This window comes from Xiphophorus hellerii, chromosome 11, assembly GCF_003331165.1.
Source record: "Xiphophorus hellerii strain 12219 chromosome 11, Xiphophorus_hellerii-4.1, whole genome shotgun sequence".
Taxonomy (NCBI): Eukaryota; Metazoa; Chordata; class Actinopteri; order Cyprinodontiformes; family Poeciliidae; genus Xiphophorus; species Xiphophorus hellerii.
The window spans coordinates 15262468-15281729 of record NC_045682.1 but is presented as its reverse complement, the minus strand read 5'-3'; the positions used below and the strand labels follow the sequence as shown (position 1 = coordinate 15281729).

General features: G+C 37.0%; 1 protein-coding gene across 8 annotated transcripts in view; it reads right to left on the bottom strand.

The window, feature by feature from the left end:
- LOC116728393 (unconventional myosin-XVIIIa-like) overlaps positions 1–19262 on the bottom strand; it is an 86916-nt gene that overhangs the window by 36748 nt on the left and 30906 nt on the right. For all 8 annotated transcript variants that reach the window (XM_032576474.1, XM_032576478.1, XM_032576480.1 and 5 more), the window contains 8 exons: positions 17104–17190; positions 14890–15028; positions 12340–12499; positions 12055–12241; positions 9980–10205; positions 9695–9804; positions 7289–7354; positions 5852–5980 (listed from right to left, as the gene is read on the bottom strand). In XM_032576474.1, coding sequence (XP_032432365.1) covers positions 5852–5980; positions 7289–7354; positions 9695–9804; positions 9980–10205; positions 12055–12241; positions 12340–12499; positions 14890–15028; positions 17104–17190 — 1104 coding nt within the window. The remainder of the gene's footprint in view (positions 1–5851; positions 5981–7288; positions 7355–9694; positions 9805–9979; positions 10206–12054; positions 12242–12339; positions 12500–14889; positions 15029–17103; positions 17191–19262) is intronic.

Here is a 19262-nt window from a genome sequence, read left to right as displayed (position 1 = left end):
CTGAAAGCACTGCATTTTTTCATTATTTTGACCTTTAGCCCTTTATTCTGCAAATAAATACTAAATTGTTGATTGGAATTTCGGCGACGTTGTCAGTAGTTCATAGAAGAACAATGTTCATTTTACTCAAACATAAACCTATGAAAATAAACTGATAATGTTAAGTAGTTTTCTTAATTTTTTTCCAGAGCTTTATAGATATATATGTATAAGCCATAGCCTTGATTTTCCTGCAGTCATAACACTTAGTCTACTGACTCAACAAGTGAATATACTGAATATACAACACATATTTTGATGTTGTAATTAAGTAACTGTCGGTATTTCAAAAAGTCTGTTCTGTGACTTGACATGAATTATTAAATACATTTTCTAATTTGAGAAGATGGATGTTGAACTTGGGTCCAGTACATACTTCTAGATTTATATAGGTAACAGCCACAAAATGGCAGACAAGAAAGACATGTATAAGATACAGAAGGACATCAAGTATGGAACCTACTCTCTGTTCAAGATCTATTTTGGATCTGCTGCAGGAAGAGGATTCTGAACATTACCAGAAACTCTTCATACTGTCTTCATTAACTTTCTGAAGTGCTTCCATCAGAAACAAAAAATTTAAAAAGAATCATCTTAATGTTCCACATCTTTCTGTCTTCACCTGTTTAAATGCTGACCTGCTGTTAAAATAATCCACCTTAAATTACCAAAGCTTTACATATTTTAAGTGTTGCCATGTTTTTGCTATAATAAATGTCCATAAACATTAATATTAACTCAGAGGACACAGTTTACTTGTTACAATCCCCTCAGGGCACACACAGAGCTGTATTTATTTGACAAGTCATTAACGATGATAGGAGCAGCATTTGCTTTCAGCTGTTTGCAGCAGTCATCCCCCCCGCACCCCACCCTCCTTGCCCCATGCAAGTTTACCTAACAAATTCAGCCTCAGCACTGCAGTTAATAAGTATTGATTATTCTGGGCGAAGCGGCATAATCAGTCTGAACCCAACAGTAAATCCCGGTCTGCAGTTTTCGACAGCTTTGACAAGTGAGCTGTCACACGGAGGGTCAGAGTTTTACTGTTAAATTAGAAGTTACACAGCAGCTGCTCTTATACTGAGACATGAGCTTCATCACGACTGTTAGAATCTCTTGACCTCAAGAGAGGTTTAGATGTGCTAACCAAATGCTCCCAATTTAGCAACAGTTGAAAATTTTCAGAAAAGTATGAGAAATTGTTGCTTATGAAAACTTAACTTTTATCTAAAGTCTGTTCTGAATTAGAAAAGAAATCTTCAAACTGAAATTTGCAGCAAAAGCCCTTTGATGTGAAACAGCATGTCTAAAAATAATGTTAACTTTGTAATAAACTCAGTTTCCTGCAAAAGTTAATAAACACCCCTTCTTATCCAGATGATTTTTTTTTCTTTACAAATCTCGAGTGCATGTGCAGTGATTTTAAGTGTATACAGTTGCAATTTTTCTATGTCACGCTGATTAACCACTGCTCACTGAGATGTTAATCATCAGGGCCATATCCTCCTGAGACCCAGCAATACATTTTTGTCCTCTGTGGAGGACATAGGTTTTTTTGTTCATAACTCTGAAACCATACATGCCACTGTGTTAAATCCTGTTGGTCCTTAGAGAGGACATCCTGGGCCTCAAAATGTGTTCATATTTGCCACAAGAGAGTCCCGATGTCCTCTCCAAAGGACATACTGTAATAAATAAATAATAACATGTTTTGAAACTTTTTCAATTGTAGTGATGTTTTTTCACTCCAAAGAGTCATGTAGTGAAAAAAAAAAAAAATTCAAAAACTTTTTTTTTTCTGGGTCTCAGGAGGATATGAAATTGTATTCTATTTTTTTTTTTTGCTTCACACACATAGCATTAAGGAGTGAATGATTTATTGACTACTTAATATAATACAGTTTCAGTGGTGCTAACAGTTTGACTTTCTTTCCAGTGACAAGACTAAAGTGTCTGCAGATTACAACTTTAAAATCAACACAACGACTCAACATGTGGAGGAACTATTCTAACTCTTCAAGTATTCAAGTATGAGTCTTTTTAAAAGGTTTTTATGGAAATTGAGTATTCCCAACTTACATTACAAGGAAAACCTAAAATTGCTTTGTGATGCAGAGAATCCAAATTGACCGAATAGAGGTGTTGAATTTAATCAGGGCAAGGACCCTTTGAAAAGAAAACACAAACAGACTACAGATGGCAATACAGTAAAGATTGCCATGTCTGTTAGACTTCAAGTCAGAAAAAAGATTCTGTAAGGATGCCCGTAAAAATACCACAATTTCCATTTTAAGAGTTCTGAAACAGATGTTGGGGAGGACAGCATCAAATAAAATGAAACAGCATAAACACCCCTCCCTTGAGAACGGGACCTCATGTCTCAGTGATATTTAGCTGTATAAATAAGGAGAAAAAAAAACTCCACTAACATTTAAATGGCTAAATTACCAAGACGACAAGGAGGATTGTTCCACCCACTGCTTCCTTCCTTCCCCTCCTCTTCCTCTTAGCAGGGGGTTTTTGCACCCACTGCCTTTTCCCCTGTCTCAGCTTAATTGCAGAAGGGATGTAGAGTAGACTGGACAGACACTGAAAGATTAACAACCTAATCTGATGGACAGAATGTGTCTGCACGAAATCACAACAAATCCAATTCTAGCTCACTCAGGGGTGGCATGGATTGAGATAAATATATAAATAAATACACAATAAATATAAACTTGCTATGTTTGGCTCAATCATGCTTTTAGCATTAGGTAAACATCTCAACATCAGAAGCAAATACACCCAATCACATCTATATGGTATTGTACATAAACTCTGCATGAAAACCTAGTTGTTGCATAAGGACATCTTTAGCATTATTATATATTAAACTATGTAATATCTAGATTTATTTTGGCTAACAGAGCAGAACATATTTCAGCTGGGTTTGGTATAATCTAAGCTGCAGAATATCTACGCAATTTAGAAAACATAGAACTAGCCTCATTATCTGTGATCTAATGCCCTGGAGCATTTTCACTCTCAAGGCCTGAGGTAGAGATATACAAATTATAAACTAAAACCTAAGTAACAGCTTCTATGCAGCTATCTTTGCAAAGTTTTAAATGCATTTGTACATACCATTCAATTAATTTTCCCCATTCATCACAAAGTGTGGCTCTACTCAGCTCTGACAAATAGGTTTTTTCACAGCTGCTTTCATGTCTATTTAATTACAACTGTAACACCGTATTTATCACACCTACACCAAGCTTCCTAACAATCTGCAGAATTTTGCTCTATGTGGATTCAGCCCTACTGTGGAGGAGAAATATGCCATCAGTAATTTCCTTCTGTGTGCACTGCTCTGGTGCGATCCAAATTTTTTTGTGCTTTTAACTGATCACAGTGGGACTTTGAAGCTGACATTTGATTTTTTTTTTTTTTGTGAACTATGCTGAGCTTAATATAATACTCTAAAACCAATGAACTACAACTCGGACTTGTTCCTCCTCTGCATTCTCCTCATCACTACATAACATGCCAGGACTCTGGCAGCATGACAAATACACTTTGCATTTGACCTGCAGCCTGAAAAATGTGCATCATTTTTGTTTTTCCAGCAATATTTCTGTGCAGATATTTAGGCAGGTCATTTATCTGTCACTCAGCAGCATAGAAGAAATTTTTGAACTTTTTTTCCACTGCCCTTTTCCTTGAGAGGTTTTTGTTTGAAGCAAAGGTCAATGTTCTAGAACCACAATGCCCATACTTTTCCCCACAGTTTGAGGACAACATTCGTAGCTCACAAGCAGAGAAGTTTCCACTTGAGAATTAATAAGCTGTGCTGAAATTCACTTTTTATAGTTTCAGTTATTTGTTTAATGGAAATGTTGACAGTTCAGTGAGAGGTGAATTAAAAATCTTGAGAGTATAGCATAGAGATGCCTGTGTCAAAAAGTGAGCCGTCTCAGTTTTTATCTAGGGATTTTAGGGGATTTTTAGCACCAAAATGCACACAGTTCATAACAGCAACTGCCCCTCTAAATTGACAGAATCAGTAGAAGATATCATCACAGCTATGGCTGCATTTAACATGTTACCTTGCCAAGCTAAATTGATTTTCAGATCAATAAACCCCAGATAAAAAAATTTAATCTTTCTATTACAGATACATTAGTAGAAGACAGAAGGGATGAGGGTGGAGAGGAAAATCTAGTTTTTTGCTTAATGGATTTTGTAAAAGCCCTTTTGCCCTGAAATTTTGATGGCTTCTTGTTGTTTATAATTTTCAGGTTTAGAATGTGAAACACAGGACTGTTCCAAACTATAAGTATTACATTTTGAACTCAAATGAAACAGAAAAAAAGCAATTAAAAAAAATGAAACGGAAGGAAGATCAGTCATATTCATGCACTAATGATAAATCTTTAGAAAATTTGACCATTTAATCATCTTACTTGCATCACATACAAGTGAAACAAGATATTCCGTGCCTCGCACATTGTCATTGTTGATGGAGGGCAGGAGCATTGATTCTGTTTCTGCTGGTTCATCGCAAGCAGGCTGAAGCAGCACTTTCACTTAAATAGTAATCACAGAGATGGAGAAGTGTGGGGTGCCATATATCACTGGAGGACATGCATTAAGTCCAGAGAGATGGAGCCATGCATGCCAACAGAGAAATGGAAGTGGGGTGGAGCAGGAGGCTATGCGAGTCAGCAGCATGCCTGATAAGGGTGCATTCTTGGGGGCACGCAGAAGAAATTGCCATGGTTCTGCCTTGTGATAGATGATTGGATGGATCACAGGAAGGCCAGGGCTATGAGCAAAAGATTTAGAGTGCTTATTTGTAATTAGTTGAAGATTTGCAGGATCGCTGGTAGGATCTACCCTAAAGTCTAGGCCAAACAGGCCCTTAAAATAGTCCTGAAGAAATTCTTAATCTTTAAAGTTTTCTGTACAACAAAACCACCCTGTTAATTTACTCACTTCTCCAACACAATAATTTTGCATTCGTATAAATGTATCTTTTAAAAGGCATCAAAGTAAACTAAATATTGTTTGTTTCCTTTGAATAAATAAAAAGAAAGGTATTTGAACTTTTACATTTTAATACGATTTTGAAAATCTTTAGTCTTAGACTAAAAAGTGCTGGACGTCAGGGTTTCTGTGTTTAGCTTTGCCTCTTTTCTACATCGAGTCATTGACAGGGCTATTAAGGTAATTGACTGTGTGTGTTATCCTTGATTTTCTTTCCCCTCACAGAAAGTATTGCTGGCACAGTGTTTTAGTTTATTTTCTCTTCAATAGAACACACTCCTGGCCTATTCATTCAATGTTTATCTTTGTTTCTTTTCTGGATGTTGTTATTAAGAAAGCTACTGCTGAAATTAACAGAACTATTTTTGCCATTTAGTTTGGGTAATTCTATTGGTACCACTGACACCAAAACATTTGGATTTAGCTGCATCTCTTTCTATGATGGAGCTATTGCTGACATTAACATTAATAACTTTCCTTGTTGTTCTCTCAAAGAAAGTACTCCAGGTGTTTCAGTTCAGTTGTCTCTTTTCTTAATCCAGTGGGTGAAAGAGGTACTAAATTTGTGTGCTCTTGTTTTTGTGTTTTTTCTTACAGAAAGGACCCCTGGTCTTGTGCTTCTGTGTTTACATCCAAACTGATTTAAACTGAATTTGGACCCAATTTAATTCTGTACATGTGGATATCAGTGGGACCTCTTTTCATTAAGTACCTTTTAGGTTTGTGCTATATAAACAAATTGAACTGAAAACATGAATTATATATTTATGTTTGTTCATACCTTTCTCTTCTTGAAGGCCTGCCGTGCAAGATAGCCTCTACAGGAAGCTTGGAACAGAGTTAGATTACGCTTGGTCTGCTCATCCCGCTGTTCCTCCAGCTTAGCCAAAATCCCAGCTCTGAAAAACAACTGGAGAAAGAAACAATGTCACACAAACGCATATTAGCAAAAAGGAAACATTATTGAGAGGTCGCTTGGTGCTTACTTTAGCCAAGAGAAAATTAGAGTGAGCGGCCTGCTTTAAAGCAAAGCACAGCAGCAAAGTTAAAACAAAGGTGAGTTAGAAAACTAAATAAACGCACTGAAGCAAAGAAATCAATAAGAAGATGTGTAATCCACAGACATAAGAGCTTTATCCGAATGATAAAGGAGAGATTAAGTTATTATCTTGGACAATCAGCATGGTCTGTTTTTAATCTAGGCCAAAGGTGGAACACAGTTTAACAGGCTCTGGGCTCCTCTATACTTCAAAGGATCAAGTATTGCCAATGCATCTAACATGATGGCAAGAAAGTGTTTACAGTAATATTTTTTTTGTACTCTACACATGTAAAAATGCTTCAAAGGTAACAAATCAGAATGTGGTTTGGGAAATGTAAAAATCGGAGGAGCAATGTATTTGGTTAAAACAGAGAATACTATGTTTTAATTTGGGTCAACAGTTGGGCAGAAATTTACCATTCATCATTAGATGCATGCAGTACTTTGTAAAATGCAGGAGGCTAAGCTGTTCTTCTACACAGAGCTATCTCTGAAGGCAGATTTTATCCTGCACAGAGCTTTGAATCCACTGCTGGAAGCCTGTTTGGGGCTGGCGTAATTGGCATGCAAGTGAGACAGGTTGCTATGACGCCAACGACATGCTTTGTGAATGGCCAACTGAGCCTTTTTGAATTGTGGTGCCCAATGTAAGGCTGCCTCCAAACCCTTCCTCTCTTATATGCTTAAAAAGAGTGGCAACATTTGTGTTTTTTATATTATCGTTTCTTTTGTATTTCAGACTTAGCTGAGAGTTACTTTCTAGCTGATAGCTTAGAAACCGAGATAAAATCCTATGTTTACGGTGGGTGCCTGTACGAGGGTCATGGTGGAAAAACAGTAGGAAGAATTTGCTCTAATGACCAAAAACAAAAGAGAGAATTACTGTCTTGCTGTCAGCGAGTGAAGAAGAGTCTCTAGGGTAGCTAGTGGCAAAAAAAAGGTGAGATGAAGGGACAGGGCTTGGCAGCATTCCATAAAAAGAACAGCAAACACCCCTCAAAGAGGGACAGGTGTAATGAAAGGCACACTTCCCAGGAAAGCAAGTGTCATTCACCAAAAAAAAAAAAAAGTTGTGCTGCAGCTTTGTTGTTAAGGTTTAAAGAGGAAAGGAACTGGCAGTGATTCAAAGCAAAAGGTTTGCGCAGGAACATTAAACTGGCTTGTTTTCTTACTCACCCTACTCAGACCCATGTGGTAGCTGCTCTTCTCCAAATCCAGAGACTCCAACAGCTCCTCCACAGCCTGGGTAAAGATGTACAACAACATCAATGTCTCCATGTTTGGATGCAGAAAGACTAATTACAGACAATACAACAAGACATAGATCTACCCACAAGCCTTTAAATTAGACGTAAAAGACAGTTTTCTTTCTTCTGTCACAACTCTATTTAGTTCGGAAATAAAGCCAACAAGCATGAGAAAAAAAAAAAACATTTGGCTCTAAGAACCTCCAAAAACCAATTATAACCTGTCGCTCTGAGTCCATCTGCTCCTGGCTTACTCAACATGACCCCCGGTATTTCTTGGCCCCACTGCGACTTTGAGTGCACACATCCAGCACAGAAGTACACCATGAGCCCAGTCTCTGAGACTCCCTCTGCCCTGTCCATCTACTAGCTGATGTGCACTGAAGTTGTATTGTTGTCTCAGTTCTTTCACTCTGTACTCGAGCCTCCAGTCTCAAAGACTACATCTAGATTACACTAGCAGAGGTTCTCCGTGAGTACTGAGGGGCTTTTGTTCACCGGTGTTTCTACAGAAACTCGCCCCTCACACAAAAACAGAGAAAAACACTAATACTCTACCCTAACCTTGGTGCTTCATGCTCTCTCTCTCTCATTTTTTTCTAGAAGATAGCTTCGTTGATTTCACATGAAACGTTCTCCTGTTTTTACTTTTTTGATCAATTTTAATATCAGACAAAAAGAATCTAAATATATTATAATATATTATATTTTACTAAATATAAATACATATAAATATTTTACAAAAGAAAATATAACTCTCCAATCTAACCTTGCCTTATTAAATGATGCATTAATTATGGTTAACTGCATTTTTTTGTTCAGCTTCACAGGCTATAATTACCACCTGGTTCGTAGAATTATGAGATCCCTTAAACAGCATTGGTCGAATAACATGAAGTACCCAAAAGTAATCTCTAAAAACAACATGTTTTTCGTTCTAGAGAAATTTGTTCTGTAGAAATTAATATCAGCCTGGAAAAGGTTAGAAAGTCATTTCTACGAGTTTAAGACTTTGATGAATGATTGTTGGAGACATTATCCAAAGTGGAAAACAGATCAGTACTGAAACTTCACATAAATAGCTCATGCAGCAAAATTATCCGAAAGACAAGTCGACTATTTATTCACAAATGAAGTTACAACATGTGCAGCACTACAAATCGCACCTGCTTTAACTAATAAACAGTTGCCATAATGGTTCTCAAGACATTTTGAAAAATACACTGTGGACTGACAAGAAAAAAGTGAAAGTTTGAGGAAGGCGTTGATCCTGATAGATTTTGTTAAAACATCATTTCGCCAAAATAACAGTCCAGCATGGTTGTGGTAGTGTGATGGTTTGAGGGTACCTGCAATTTTTGGACCTAAACAACATGATCCCATTGATGGAATCTTAAATTCTGCTCTTTACTAGAATTTCCTGAAGGAAATCAGTTCAGAACCCTAAGCACAAGTGTACTTAGGCAGTGGAACAGAAGCACACTACAAAGTGCATTGGCTCAAAGAAATAAAATAAAATTATCGAAGTCTGGACTTATTCTACTGAGATGCTGAGGTGGGACAAAAATAAATAAATACACAAGCCATTCATGATTGAAACAAATCAATTCTGCAAAGAACAGTAGGCCAAAATTCTTCTAGAGCACTGGCAGTAATAAGGTTTAGGGGGCAATTAATATTTCACATAAGTCATCGTTGCATCGTTGATTTGGATACATTTCTTCCCTTAATAGATGGAATCACTTGAAAAAAGTGCTCTTTTTAAACACTTGGGTTATGTTTGTACTATTATAAAATTAATATCAAGACCTAAAATATTTAAGTGTAAAAAAACAACAAAAGAGGGAAAAAGTCTCTAAGGGAGAAAATACTTGTTTCTCTGGCAGGTCTATGCTGCAAGAGATGGAATACACTCATCGATAAATACTAATTCAATTTTACACAGAAATCTACAATGAAAAAAACACCTGAAAAGAAAAGCTGCAGTAGGTGAGCAGAGACACAGATGCCTCTCCAGACAGCCTAAGCATCACAGTTGCAACTGGTCGAATTTTTCTAGCTTTGACTGCAGTAAAAAACACTCCCGGAGCAGCAATTCTAATCTCCCCTATTTCACGAGCGAGACGCCGATGAGGTTAAGCTGATTGGGTCCTTGCTATGGCTCTGATGAACGCCCATTTCTCCGTCCCTCGGCTGCTGACAAATCAGAGGGCAGATGTAATGAAGTCGTCTCCTCACAACATCAATCTTCACCGGGCTTGGCCACCAGTGGAGCTGCACATTTCAGCCCCACACACTCCCACACCCACCGCCTTTATTTTGCTGAGTGACTTACTCTCTTCTCATCCTTCACAATGTAATTCCTCCCATGTTTCTTGGTGAGGTGCGGGGCCAGCACATCAAAGCGCCGTCGGAACTCAGAAAACACCATGTGATCGGGGTAACCTGCGAAAAGTCGTGTCGGAGAACTTTATGCTCTGCAAATATTTGTGGAGATCTGTGATCATTCAGAGATGACCTTCTGACAGGAAAAAAATTAATTCAGCTACTTTTTTTTTTTTCCAAAGCACATATACAAGCAGGCCTCTCACTATGTATAAGATTTAAGCAGCTTCTTCACCTTGCCTGTAGATCCGTAGGGCATCGAGCAGCTTGGATCCACGTATTTGAGCACGAAGCAAGGCTACATCCAGCTGCATTAAGCCAGGATCTCCACTCTCCCCCTGAGCCTCGAATTCCCCGCCTTTGAACAGGGATCCACTAAGAGCCTTTAGAGCATCTGCCTTGGGCAATATGCAATGAACAAAGTGAATCCTAGACCTCCGCAATGTGTCAAGAAGGGCATCCTATAAAAGAAAGGGCAAGATTAGGATTTTTTGTGCAAACATTCGGAAACATCCATTAGTGTAATGTGTCTTGAAAAACCATTTACATCGTCAGTGGTTTTGCTCAGATTTGTCATGTAAAAAACACAAACATTACTGTATTTTATTCAAAAATATGCTTTTTAAACCTCTTATAGGAGCGGTGTGAAACTCATTTTCATTTTGAGCCACATCAAGATCATGAATGTTCTCTAAAGGCTGGTTGTGCCAGAAAGTATTGGTGAAATCCAATAACTGTAGAGATATTAGTAAATAGCTGTGAATGTCAGTTAAAAAATGTTTCTTAAAATTAAATGATATTGAAGATATTTTCATTCTGATCAGTCCCTCCAGGATTGCATGACTGTTTTTATTTTTTGCAATGAAATCACAAATTTCTGTTAAACTAATTCAAAAATATTTGTAAGAAATGTTTCGATACTTGACATCAAGTAAGGCTGAGGCAGTGATGTAGTAAAGTAAGAAATACTGACACCTGCAGGTGGGAGTTGGCATCATTTAAGCCCAATGTTTTTGACCATTTTTTCCCAAGGAATTTGTAATAAACTCACAGCTGATTGATGTAATCTGGCAATATACAAATGAAAACTTATTTAACTGATAAAATAATATCTAAAAACACAACTGTTATCTTGAAGGTTTTATTTATGCATCCCTCTATAGTCTGAAGGGCCACCTAAGAAGCTGTGGTGGGCCAGATTTGGCCTCTGGGCCTCTAGTTTGACATGTGTTTTATAGATATAGTTTGCAGAACCATATTTAAATATATTTATACATACAATGAAATATGCTTCTAACAGTTCTGCACATTTAAAGACTCAAGATTTTGCAAACTAGTCCAAGCTTAGTCAGACTAGATGGGTGTACCAATGGGAATACATTTTAAAATCTAGCCCCAGGTTGGTTTTCGGTCTGGATGTTGACTAGGCCAACACATGACTGTGCTTTGATCAACTGTTCCATTATATCTCTGGCTCTATGTTTCGGATCATCGCGCTGCAGGGAGGTGAACTTCTGCCTCAGTCAAGTTTTTTGCAGCCTTTAACAGATTTTCTTCTAGAACTGCTCTGTATTTCGCTCCTTTCAGCTTTCCATCAATTGTGACCGGCTTCCCTGCAAGATGCTTCCACCCCCATATTTCACCATGGACATGATGTGTTCAGAGTTATCTGCAGTCTCATGACACAATCAAACTTATATTCAAGTTTGTGGTTAGAATGTGACAAAATAAATCATAAATGGAAGAAGAAACATGTATTAATTCCATGATTTTTTAAAGGAAGAACTGATTAAATTTAAAAGAATCAGTCAAAACATAACATTTTAACTATTCTCCCGATAGTTAAAATTTTCATCTGAGTGTAGGTGCATCAGTGTACACTCTACACTTCACTCTAAACCTAATATGAATTCCAATGTACCCTTCTACAGCTCATTTTTCATCTGCAGAGAAACATGTATATTTCTTAGATAAAGTCTAAAAATATAGATCCAATAGAGATTCACTTCTGAGGTTAGATGGGTTGGAAGCTAACGCAGCTGCAGAGCCCAAGTCTATAAAAACAGCCAATATATCATTTTCCCTGGCTGCAGCTCAACTCCTGGCCTTCATCTCAACACTTTTCTTTTAAGCTGCATTGTGCAATTTACGAACGCTCTAAGGCCCAAAGTAGACTCCAAAATAAATCCTAAACAAGGTTACAAATATGAAGCACTTCATCCCTTCATACACCTTAAGCTCCCAGCTCAGTTCTAGAACCAAGTTAACACTGGAGAAAAATTTTTTTTAGCGGTTTATTTGTTCTCTCACCACTTGGAGTTTTATTTGGATGCACAAGGACTTCTTCTTGATTGCAGCTACTCCTGTACTGAAGGTCTTCCTCATGCTGGTAGCCCTGCGCAGAGACATGTTGGAAACACCCTCGAGACCGGCGACGGAACCGGACAGCACCACGGCGCCACCCGCTCGGGTGGTGAACAACGAGCTGATTATCTTCCTGCATGAGTAACATTTGAAAAGTCATCCACTGAAATCATGTTATATTTACATTTATATTCACCAAAGGCGGATTTTGCCTGTTAAGGTAAAGCCTACTTTTGGGAGTCCTGCAGCAGGTTCATTGCATTGGTAGACGCAGGGTTCTGTTTGGCGTAGGTCAACCACCCACGGGCGTCATACTCCACCCAGTCGGTCCCATGACTGTGGCCCAGCAGGAAATGATTTTCCTTCTCACTCCTCAAAAGGAAAGTGTGACCTGATGCAAGCATAAAGGTCAGTGTTGGACTCCCAAAACACCGTTTGTACAAAAGCATAAAAAATATTTAAATGTTTTAAAAATGTAGGAAGTTATTTTTACTGCCTGCATGAAAAGTTTATCATAACAAACAGATTCTTCAGTTCTCGATTACTCTGCTATGTGCCATCTGTCGCCAACCTACACAGACATTACTAATACATGCATAATCACAGACAGTCTGCTCCCATTTTATGTGATTCAAGGGGCAATTTTACAAGTTGTGCGATGGAGCCAGCTGAGTCCTGGACGGTGGCCAACAACACAGCATACTGTTCCATGCAATGATTATTATGTAAATATTAAATTATTTTAAAAATCAATAAATCAGGCAATAACTGATGGCATCAGGATTCTAGCTTTGCAAACGAATTTCATGGCTTTACCTTGCCTTGCCGTGCTGTTATGTAGATACAATAAATGTCCCTGGTCTGGACCACTTAGACTACAAAATAATGATGAATGGAAACCATAAACTCTCTGGCACCAAAATCTTTTACGTTGCCAACAAATTCTACATTAAATCACAAACATTGCTCTTGCACAGGATATAACTGATATACAGTAGTTGTCTGTGGATCACATTGACCTATTCATGTTGAATTAAGGTGAATTCTTCAGTGAATTTGCACCCACTTCTCCAATTTTTGAATATACTCCCAATCCACTACATGAATCAAATGAGTGGCTCCTCATCAGGCCTCTGCAGAACTCAGTGATATGCTGAGGTGGTAATTCAGCCATTTAATCCAGATTGTGTTGGCATAGGGATGCATCTAGAAATTGCAGGACAGTGACTGTCGAGGGATGAAGTTGGAAAGCCCTGATGTAAACAGTTTTGTTGTAGCTACAGTACGAGTTTGCTAATTTAGACTCTTGCTGCTCCTGTTAAGTTAAACATCATGTGGCTGATAATTCATATACTCTGCTCACTTTAATATCTCAGTGATGAGACATTTGGAACATTAAATACTTTCAACTTTGTAGCTATCACTAAGGTATAAATGCAAGGCAGCCATTTTGGATTTTTTGCTCATTTCTGCAACTAAAATGTTAGAAATTCCAACTGCTGAGTAAAAACAGAAGGCATAATTGAATCACATTTTTCAAAGAAATGTTTGAACACATTTGGACACTCCAAATTAAAAATTGTTAAATCCTGTTCCATTTCAAATTATCTATGGACTACTGTGTGAGAGAAAATACAGCCCCAGGTTAGTACTAGATAAAAACAAGACAAAGTTTGCTGTAAAATATATGCACAAGAAACTTTGTAGGGACATTACAACTACACTACGAAGATGTTTATTCATGTCCATTAGTATTATGCCTCAAGTTTTTTAGATTTTTCCTCTGGAAACAGCAGAATTTAATTTCCATTCAGTACATCCTGGGCCAAACACAAAATATTGCCAAAATGCTATTGGTGTTAACAAGCTAAAACATTTACTCAGTACTTTAGTATTTCCACCAAATATTTTTTTACCCTTACCTGAGTAATTGTTTTTTGAAGGACAGCTTTTCACTTTTATCTGAGTAATATTAATTTGAAATAAGGCTACTCATGCTTGAGAATAATTTTTGTTTTCTCTCCTGTCCTCTACTACTGCGATACTCTGCATTTATAAACATGTTTTATTTCTGCAAATGTCTAATTATCCCTGCAAACATCTTCAGTTTTATCTCACCAGATCTGTTTATTGCCCATTACTTTATATTAAATGCTTTGCCACAATATTTCATGAGAGAAAAACGTCCTTTGTGAATCTCAAATTGTATAGTAGCCTTGCATCTAGCTCACTTAATTTTAAGTAGTTTTACAGTGAAATATATTTTCAAAACATCATTTTTCTCCTTGCTTGTCATCTCTGATTCTACCTATAATTTTTAAAACCTCAAAAAAACAAAAAGAACAAAACAAAACCGTGCCCATTTAAATGTCATGTTTGGCAATGCTAAGGCTCCTCTGACATGGGGTCAAATTGACCCCTCAGGCGACTCCGCTGTTAACCTGACCTAAATAAACATTCTGAAAGTAAGGCCTTCAATTGATGTTTTAGAAGACTAGGACTGAAACTGCATAATACTTTTTCATTTACGTTTTTCTGACCTTGACACAGTTCTTTAGGCTAAATTGCAAAAATCCACTTTTCATTTTTTTCGTAAAACTTTAAGAAAACATTTTCTACTGAAGCCTTGCGTTACTTGCTACAAAAAGGGAATACAACCTCTGCATTTGTTAAAACACAAATTTTCTTTGTCTCTTTCTTTAAGAATCCTATTGCTTCTTGTGGATGTAAGAGTGACCTTATTATGCAAATTATCAGTGCAAGATTCTGTTTTGTCCTCACCTTTACTCTCGCCCTCAGCCGGTCCGTAGTAGCTGAAGAGACGTCCCAAAAGTGTTTCTGCTGATCCTCCTGGCTGAAGCGCCTCTTCCTCCATCAGCCACAGAAGCCCCCGTGCTTCATCTGTTCGAACCGTTCGCACCTATTGCAAATTAAAATGTTTACACATACACTTTTAAACATTCTGCCATCATCGAACAATGTATTTTTATCCTTATTCCCTCTGTTTTGATAGGGGTTTTATGACCCCCTTCAATTCTACACTCTACTTCTACAGAAAAAAAATCCTATTTCATTACATGAGTAAAGACAACCTTGCCACAAGGACACTCAGCTTCTTTCAGCTGTTTAATGGGAATGCATGGATGAATCAAGCATATCTTTAAGCCTTTATTATTCATCTCCCTCATGGGTACAAAAAGAAAATACATATAATTTTCTCCGAACTGGTTGCTGACCTCTGCAGTCAAGTTCTTAAGCGTAAGCAAAAGTACTCTGCAGTGTGTTTCTTCCCAGCCTGAGCTGGTGGTGAGAGACCAGATAATATTATCAGCACTGAAAATTGAAATTTCTTAAAAAAAAAACGTTCACAGTCTGTGTCCTTCAGCTGCTGCTGCAATAATGGCATCATCCATTCGGCGTTTTTTATATTAAAAATGTAAATGTAGCTCATAAAGACAAAGTAATCGAGGATTAAAATGAATACAATTAGCAATACATTTACTACCAGCAGAGAGAAGGGGGAAAAAAAGACCTGCAATGGCACTGCTTTGCATAGAATAGGGATATTATCTTCATGTGTGATGCTATGAAAGATCAAACAGCTTTATTCAACACTGTGTGTAGATGACAGCATATTTTACCATACACATATTGCCTTGCAAAGTCATTCATAACTGGTGAACTTTCAAATTTTGTCACGTTATAAACACAAACTTTAATGCATTTTATGGCACAGGCCACACAAAATAGAATATAATTAATCGTGAAGTGAAAGGGTAAATGATACAAAACTATAATATCTTATTACACACATCTCAATTCATTGTCTTTGAGTTAATACGTGGTAGAATTACCTAGCAAAAAAAAAATATAAAGAAATGTTCCTTCCACTTCATAATCATGTGATACTTGCTGTAGATCTATTTCATTAAATCCCAATAAAACACAATGTTTGTGCTCATAATATGAGTAAATGAGGAAAAGTTCAAGCAAGATGATCAACTCACACAATTGTGTATTTAGAACAGAAGGTTCAATCCTGAATTTTTATCAGTGTTTTGACTTTCGTGATTCACATTTAGCCAAAAATATTGACAAAAAACATGTTTTAAAGGAAACGAGCACTATACATAGGATAGTTAGGCTGGTTGACATGGTTAAATCCTGAAAACATCCTGGAAAACCTAGACGCAAACCAACAGAACCAAGAACAGCTTTAATATCCGTTAGGACGCTACAACAAATACACCCTTATCAGCGGTGCACACAACACTGCCCACAAATACAGTGAATCAGTTTGAAGGAGACGTATGACAAGCCATGAAACTGGCAATGAGTTAAACATTAAGGCTGTGATAACGGACATTTGAGCAATGACAGGATAAAATATATCTTTGGGTAGAAGAAAAAACCCTTTGATCAAAATGCCTTTCATTCAAAGCAACAAATCTTTAGAGAAGACTTTAAAAATGTCTTTAAAGTTACCATTTCATTTTTTCTTCTTCTTTTTTGTGTGATATACTGTAGCACTGCTTCTGATGATGTTGAAACCAGAACAGGGATCCATCTTAAAAAGCAAAGCACTCCAACAAAAAATACTGGAGTTATAGCAACGTGATCCACAGTTCTTTAAACTCTGCCATTTCTGTTTCCATGGTACAGATCACAAGCTGCAAAGGCCAAACATTGATGTTTCTTTCTTGAAGTCAATTCTCTAACCTTTCTTTTTCTTGCTCCCATCGCCTTTTCCTAACCTTTCCCAAACCAATACTGTATACAATTGAGAGATTATTCAAAATATATATATTTACTTTTGAATCACGAAGGGCATTTGGTGAATATCAAAAGAAAAACATGTTTACAAAAAGATTTTGAAAAAAACTGTTACACTGCTATCAAAACCATGCATGAAAGAAAATCTGAAAAAACAGAATGTGCTATGGAAATTCCCCTGGCAGTGCACTGCAAAGATAAAAATTTAACCACTTAACTTACAAGCGCATGGCTTGAGGTTTGGTCTATCACTGCCACTGAAAGAGAAGTGGTGGGCTCAGTGTCTTCTATGGCAAGTTCAATGTTTTCCTGGAGGAAGGAAGATAAGTAGACAGAAACTCAAAACCATATCTAAATGTGAAAAAGAACATTTTCTAATGACAAAATGTGTTTTCTTTTTTCTAAGAAACCTATTAGACATTTTGTAATGTTTTATTTTCTTTTAATTTGACTAGTTCTCTTAAAACCCATTCAAGTATCAAAAAAAGGTTCCAGCATAAAGGCTAGCTTAATGCTGGTTTAATCAAGAAAACACACAATTTCACATAGGTTTAAAGTAGATCTGAAGAAACTGTTTTCTGGGGTCATTTTTAAATTAGTGCAGGGAAAAAAGAAGGAGTTTACACAGATTATATTGATAACTAGCCTACCACTAGAATGACCATATGCTCCATCCCTGTGCAAACATCCCATTGCATGCATCCTGTCTGATTCAGATTAAGGTAGACAAACCTAGTCATGACATTATCCCTTAAAATCTGATCAGATAACCGGTTACACACTTCAGATTTAAGCATGCCATAAAATCAGCAGCACTATCAACAGGTCTACTGATGTTTCTGTAACATCACAGGTACATTAATTGAACTGCTCTATTTTATTGTTGGTTAGTATAAGGGTAGTACAGAAATTACGAAAGGTTCCGTTAAAAAATTATGAGTGAGAACAACTATTTTGTTCTATTTAGTTCACATATATCCAACTTAGTTGTTGCCAATGGCTGAAGCTAGCAGCCAACCCAAGAAAGGCCAAGACCAAAAATAACTTGTACATTCTATAAACAAGTCCAATCTCAAAAATATCACCGCAATTTATGCTAAAAGTACTTTATGAACCTTTAATCTTTGTATTGGGTGGATATTGAAAATGATCACTATGATTATTTGCAAGCAAACAGGATGTGGGTAGTGGTGTGACACCAGGGATTTTCCTGGAAATGTTAAGAAAAGATCATTTAAGACTCTTCTGGCCAGTAGCTCTCTGATTGAAACATAAGGCAGTGTAAAAATACATAAAGTATTTTCTTAAACTACTTCCATATTTTTTTAACAATAAGAAAGGTTGTATCTTGCATTTTCTTTTAAACCATTATCCATACTTACATCAGTTAATAGATCCACAGAAAAGCTATAAATTCTTATAATTAATCTGTTTGTTGAGGTGGATTTACCACATGTCTATTGTTAAAGGTTATTCATGAATACAATTATATTTCTTATTTTCTTCTATGGCTTAAGTAACTTGGAAAGGTGCTCAAAGGCGCAATTATTTAAAGAATGATTAGAAATTAAAATGGTATTTTTAAAAAAGGGTATTTTAGATATTATATGGTTAAAGGTTACACCAAAACCATTAAAATAACAAGAATATGTGGCATTTAATGCAAGTAGTTTTCTTGAAGGTAAATGGAAATGAAAGGTGAAGAAGGAATCATTGCATTAAAATGCCATTACAGCTTAGGAAGGGGATAGGGGAAGAATGTTACAAACAGTAGCAAACAGTGGCATGAAAACAGTTGGAAATGTTGATGATACATCTGTGACAGATGCTCATGTACAATTTGAATGCGAGCATGAAACAGGCATTTGAGGGAACACAAAAAGTTCCTCCCAACAGCCTCAGCGCTCCATTGTATTCCAGTCGTATGATTACAAAGCATACGACTGTTTTGCGCTTCACGGTTTGACCTGCCCATCATCGTCACTGTTAACGCTCGGTTCTGACTTAAATGAGTTTGACCTAGTTTACAATGACAGGTTCACAGCTCCATATATTCTCAGGTTGTATTGACGGCAAAGCATTACCGTGCAATACTTAATTCTGCCCCATTTTCTATTCTTCCAGGCGAATGACGTGGGTGGCAACACAAGCTAGAAGTCCCCAGATTTTTTGTTCACTGCATCTAATGCAATGCTGTCAGGGTTCCTGCTTAACTTCACAATCAGGTCAACTGAGAAGACTTAAGCATGCAACGGCTTGAGAAGATTAATATATGTGTAAAGGCATAAAATAAATTTTCAGTATTTTGTCCTTTAATAAATACTTGAAGATGACTGTGGCCAGTTATTATGGTACGGTTCTGCTAGAATGAGCTCAGGGGA